The following is a 4,480-nucleotide window of genomic DNA, read 5'->3' as shown; positions in this document are numbered from 1 at the left end:
TCATATTGTCAGGTATATTTGGCGCTTGTAGTCGAGTAGTTAGCTGCATTCTTGTTCCTTCATGCACCAACAGTTCTGATTGCAGTGTTCTGGATGTAGTTTGTGGTACCAAGCAATCTGCTTGATTGACATCATGAACAGAAAATCGTAAACTTAAGAGGCAGTTGTGGTTTGGAAATGAATGACATACAGGGTAGTAATTTCTCTTTGCTGTTAGGTGAAAGTTTTTTGCCTAAATAGCAAAGAATAACATGGGCTCTTGTTAGTTGTGTTGATATCTGTTTAACTTTATTTGGCTAAGGGGCAGCACTCCTACAACTTCCTGTTTAATGGAGATGTGGGTAATGTATTGTTGGCGAGCAGCACTCTAACGGCTAATTAAATATTATCTTCTGTACCCTAAAAATATCTTTTGGCAGCACATGTAATGTAAAATTCTGTAATGGTCTGTTGAACTTGTAAATATATTTTAAAATGTTTTCGTGCCTGGTATTTATGTACATACAGGGGTATAGCGGGTGATTTATATCTTGTCCTCCATATTGATGAGAAACAAGGAATTCAGAGAGATGGTATGAATCTATACTCAAGAGTGGATGTTGACTATACAGAAGCAATCCTTGGGGTTCTTAAAAAGGTACAGCCTTTCAGAGTTCTCCATTGTTGTGCAATCAATATTTTCATTTCTTTGGCTACAAAAAGAAAAATAAACTAAGCTAAACAAGGTGACTCTAAAATTTGTCCAACCTCTTACTGGTATACTATCATCTTTATTCTTTGTAATCGCTTTACATGAAAGCTTCTGCGTGATTCTGTCTGCCTGGTTCCCCTCTCTTCTAAATGAGTTAAGTATGTTATCATGTATGAATAAAAAAAGGGTTTTAGTATATTAAACTGACAACTTGTAAAATACATTTCTCTTGATCTTTATGATACAAAGCAACGATCAGGTGAATTATGCTAGAGTCAAGATAAACTGCATTGTACTGAACTAAGAAAATCTTCCCATTCAAACTGCAGGTTGATACTGTTGAAGGTATAAAGGATCTTCAGATTCCCCCCGGGACTCAGCCAGGACAAAAATTAAGGCTGCCGTACATGGGCGTGCCAAATATAAGAAAACCTTCTGTACGGGGTGATCACTATTTCACTGTGGATGTTCAGATCCCAAAGCATATAAGGTTTGCATCCAACTAAATTTGAATAGACGCTTTATATTTTATTGGGGGGAGGGAGATCTGATCTCTTTATATTAGTTAAATTTATGTGGCTTCCATTTATAGAGATTTCATTTGTTTTTGTTAAGAAGTTTTGAGGTGTAGAAGCGATGCTCTTGAATTCATTCCCTCCCTTACATTAATATATCATAATAGCAACCTTAATATGGTCAAAAGAAAATATATGCCTTAGGCTTTCCTATACCTATGAATTCCATTAGACCCAGAAATGATACCACGGAAGAATCTGCTGGGTCTTCCAATATCAATAGATTGATTGTTTCACCCCTGTATCTTCTATAAGGAAAAATAGCTCTGAGAGTTGTTCCCTGAATCCAAAAGAGAGTACTTGGGGTCCATACAACTATGTCTGTTTCTTGGAGATAGATTGATTTTCTTTGTGTCTAGCCAAGCTATCTGTTGTGTAACTAGACCTTGTTTTAAACTCTGAGACATCCATGGGTGTTGTAGAATAGAGGCAAGCTTTTGATTGACTGCAGTAGAGTGTCAATCTACTAATTGAAATCTCAATTTATTGGTAATTTGGTACGCTGCTTTTGCGTCATGCACAACCAGACCTCTCCATAGAAAGAATAACCATTTGAAATAAAATCCCTAGCCTTGTCCAGTTGTCCTCCACCAAAGAATTTACCATTCAATTTAACTTCTGATTTCAGGTCAACATTATGCAATTTACAGTATCTTATATTGAAATTTGAACTACAAAGTTTCAAGGACCTTTGATGGTGTGTTTCTTTTCAGGAATCCAAGTTGACAATGATCTCTTCCATTATGTTGCTATAACACATACTAACACAAACATGACTTCATTCCATTTAATGCTAACCATTGTAAGATTTTTTTTGTCTGATGTGCTTCCACAACTTTCTTTAGTGATGCAGAACGAGAACTGGTTCAAAGGTTGGCTTCTCTTAGGAATACTGATGGTGTTCTCCATGACAATAGAGAAGGTTTTCTTTTGAACTGTCTAGTAGCTTTCAAATTATATCTTGTCCAATTATTGGTTTGTAACTTTTTCACTATCCTTGAATTTATGTTAAAGATGTGACAGACCGAACTTCAGACGTCAGAAGCAAAAGTGAAACGCATTGGTGGAAATCGATAAAGGATATGCTATGGTATGTTGCATCCAGTTTTTTGTGCTGCTTTTTTTGCTTTAGTTTTATGCATGTATAGGCATCATGTGTACATTTACATTTCTTTTCTTACATGGTCATTTGAACTCTATAGTTTGAGAAAGTGGTCCTCGTTGTCCAGATATTTGGCGACATGTGAATTTAAGCAGTTAATTTTTTGATATAATAATATTCATAATCTTATCAGAAAGTTGCAGACAGTAGTGACTTTGAAGTTGTTGAGTCTTTTTTTACTTTGTTTAGACTTTATTAGGCTTGATGGCTTATTGAAACTATAATTTATGAATATCCTTCATTATATTATCGTTATTTCTTGCGTCCTTATCTCAACCTTTATGTTAGATTAGATTCTTGCACTTTAATATGTTTCCACTTCATAGGAGAAGGCAACCCGGGGAAAGATTCGCATCAATCTGCATCGATACATCAACACCAATGATGTACACAAAGACCCTATCAAAGTTGCCTTCTATGAGTGCTACTTCTGTCATTCTATTTTCATTTGTTCTCACTTTCATAGTGAGCAAACCTTGGTGGTCCAAATTCTGGCAACGAACGAAACAAATGGAGCTTGGGGATCAGAAACACGGTAAAAGGATAAAATGCAACGGTAGTTAAACTTGCGCTTCCATTTTCCTTCCGTTGGTGGAGGAACGCAATTCAGAATGTATACTCAAGGACATTTGCTGCCTGCTCTGTAGTATCTTGAGAATCCATTGGTGGCCGCTCGACTCTCTAATCGGTTCAGTAGAGCAGCTCGGGTGTTTCACGCTTGTTTGAGGAACGTAATTGAGTTCTTGGTGGGTCTTCGTGTGTATGTTGATACCAATCCATTTTTTCAAGTCCTAGAATGGTAACTGTATATTTTTGCCAGATTATGTATAACTTTTTTCTTTTGTTGATACGAAAAAATATGTTGTTCTCTAGTTGATTATAGCTAACTAATTGAAATTGATGAGGTGATAATATAGGCCAATTGTGAAGAGGGTTTAGATAGCGAGAGCTGTGACATAGTACTACTGTTTGTATTTGGTTGGGAAGAAACTTTGCATTTGTGAAATGAGTGTTTATTGAAATAGAAAGCAATCGAAAATTTTAGGGATACAAATCTAACATTATTGTGAGTCAAAGAGTTGTGGGCTGAAATTAATGTCGTTTCCCATTTTTCAATGTCGACTTTTATAGGTGCCAAATCACGAGTCTATAACGTGGGATGTGACAAAATTTTAAGTAGGCCTATCAAATCTCAGTATGCAATTGATTCTTTAATTTGATCCATTCATATGCTTCACATACGGATCTCGCTTTTTATTTGTTTTAAATCTAATTGGATACTCAGTAGTCTAGTAATATTGTAGAGGATAAATTTTGAAATTGGTCCCCAAAAAATTGAGGTTTGCACATTTTAGATCTCTTAACTTGCAAAAATATTAGATGACAAGTCCCCGAAAAATTATTAATCACATTTTAGGTTCTTTACTAATTATTTTTTCGCATTTTGCCCTTAAAAATCTTTTTGAAACATACTTAATTTAAATTCTATATTTTAGGGATTCAAATCTAACATTACTTTTCATTTATATGAAAATAAAAATATACATATACATAGTAGTAAGTAAAAAAAATACACATTTCATTTTTAGAAATTTACTTTTATGGGTATTAAATATATTTTAGTTGTATAAATATATTTAGTATATATATTCTGAAAAATGTAATGCGTAGTTTTCATTTATTATCCATTTATATGCACGTGGTATTTTTAATAAATTAAAATTTAAAATATATAGTATAATGTTGGAATTTTAATTTATAAAATATCAAAAAAAAGATGAAGTATGCCTTTAAAAAATTGGGGGCAGAATGGGAAAAAAAATAAGTGGAGAAGGACTTCAAATGTGAGTAACGATTTTCCAAGCACATGCGGTGATAATTTTTTCAAGTTAAAGGACCAAAAATGTGCAAACCCCATTTTGCAGAGACCAAATTTAAAGTTCACTCTATTGTAAAAATGCATAATTATATAGTAGTAGTATTTTTTATTTTTTATATCTAAATTAAGTGTAGAACCTGTGGAGAAACGGAAAATCTCCTATAAAATTTTAA

The 4,480-nt window shown here is 33.9% G+C and overlaps 1 protein-coding gene across 1 annotated transcript; it reads left to right on the top strand.

The window, feature by feature from the left end:
* Nucleotides 1-413: 413 nt before the first annotated feature.
* Nucleotides 414-3,300, top strand: LOC121788530 (chaperone protein DnaJ-like). Its single transcript, XM_042187182.1, has 5 exons — nt 414-637; nt 1,021-1,181; nt 2,112-2,188; nt 2,281-2,356; nt 2,755-3,300. Exons 1-5 carry the CDS (start codon nt 575-577, stop codon nt 2,990-2,992), a joined length of 615 nt encoding a protein of 204 aa, XP_042043116.1. The 5' UTR covers nt 414-574; the 3' UTR covers nt 2,993-3,300.
* The last annotated feature ends 1,180 nt before the right edge of the window (nt 3,301-4,480 follow it).

This window comes from Salvia splendens, unplaced genomic scaffold, assembly GCF_004379255.2.
Source record: "Salvia splendens isolate huo1 unplaced genomic scaffold, SspV2 ctg1069, whole genome shotgun sequence".
NCBI lineage: Eukaryota > Viridiplantae > Streptophyta > Magnoliopsida > Lamiales > Lamiaceae > Salvia > Salvia splendens.
The sequence above is the reverse complement of the archived record's forward strand: the minus strand, read 5'-3'. Positions and strand labels throughout refer to the sequence as shown.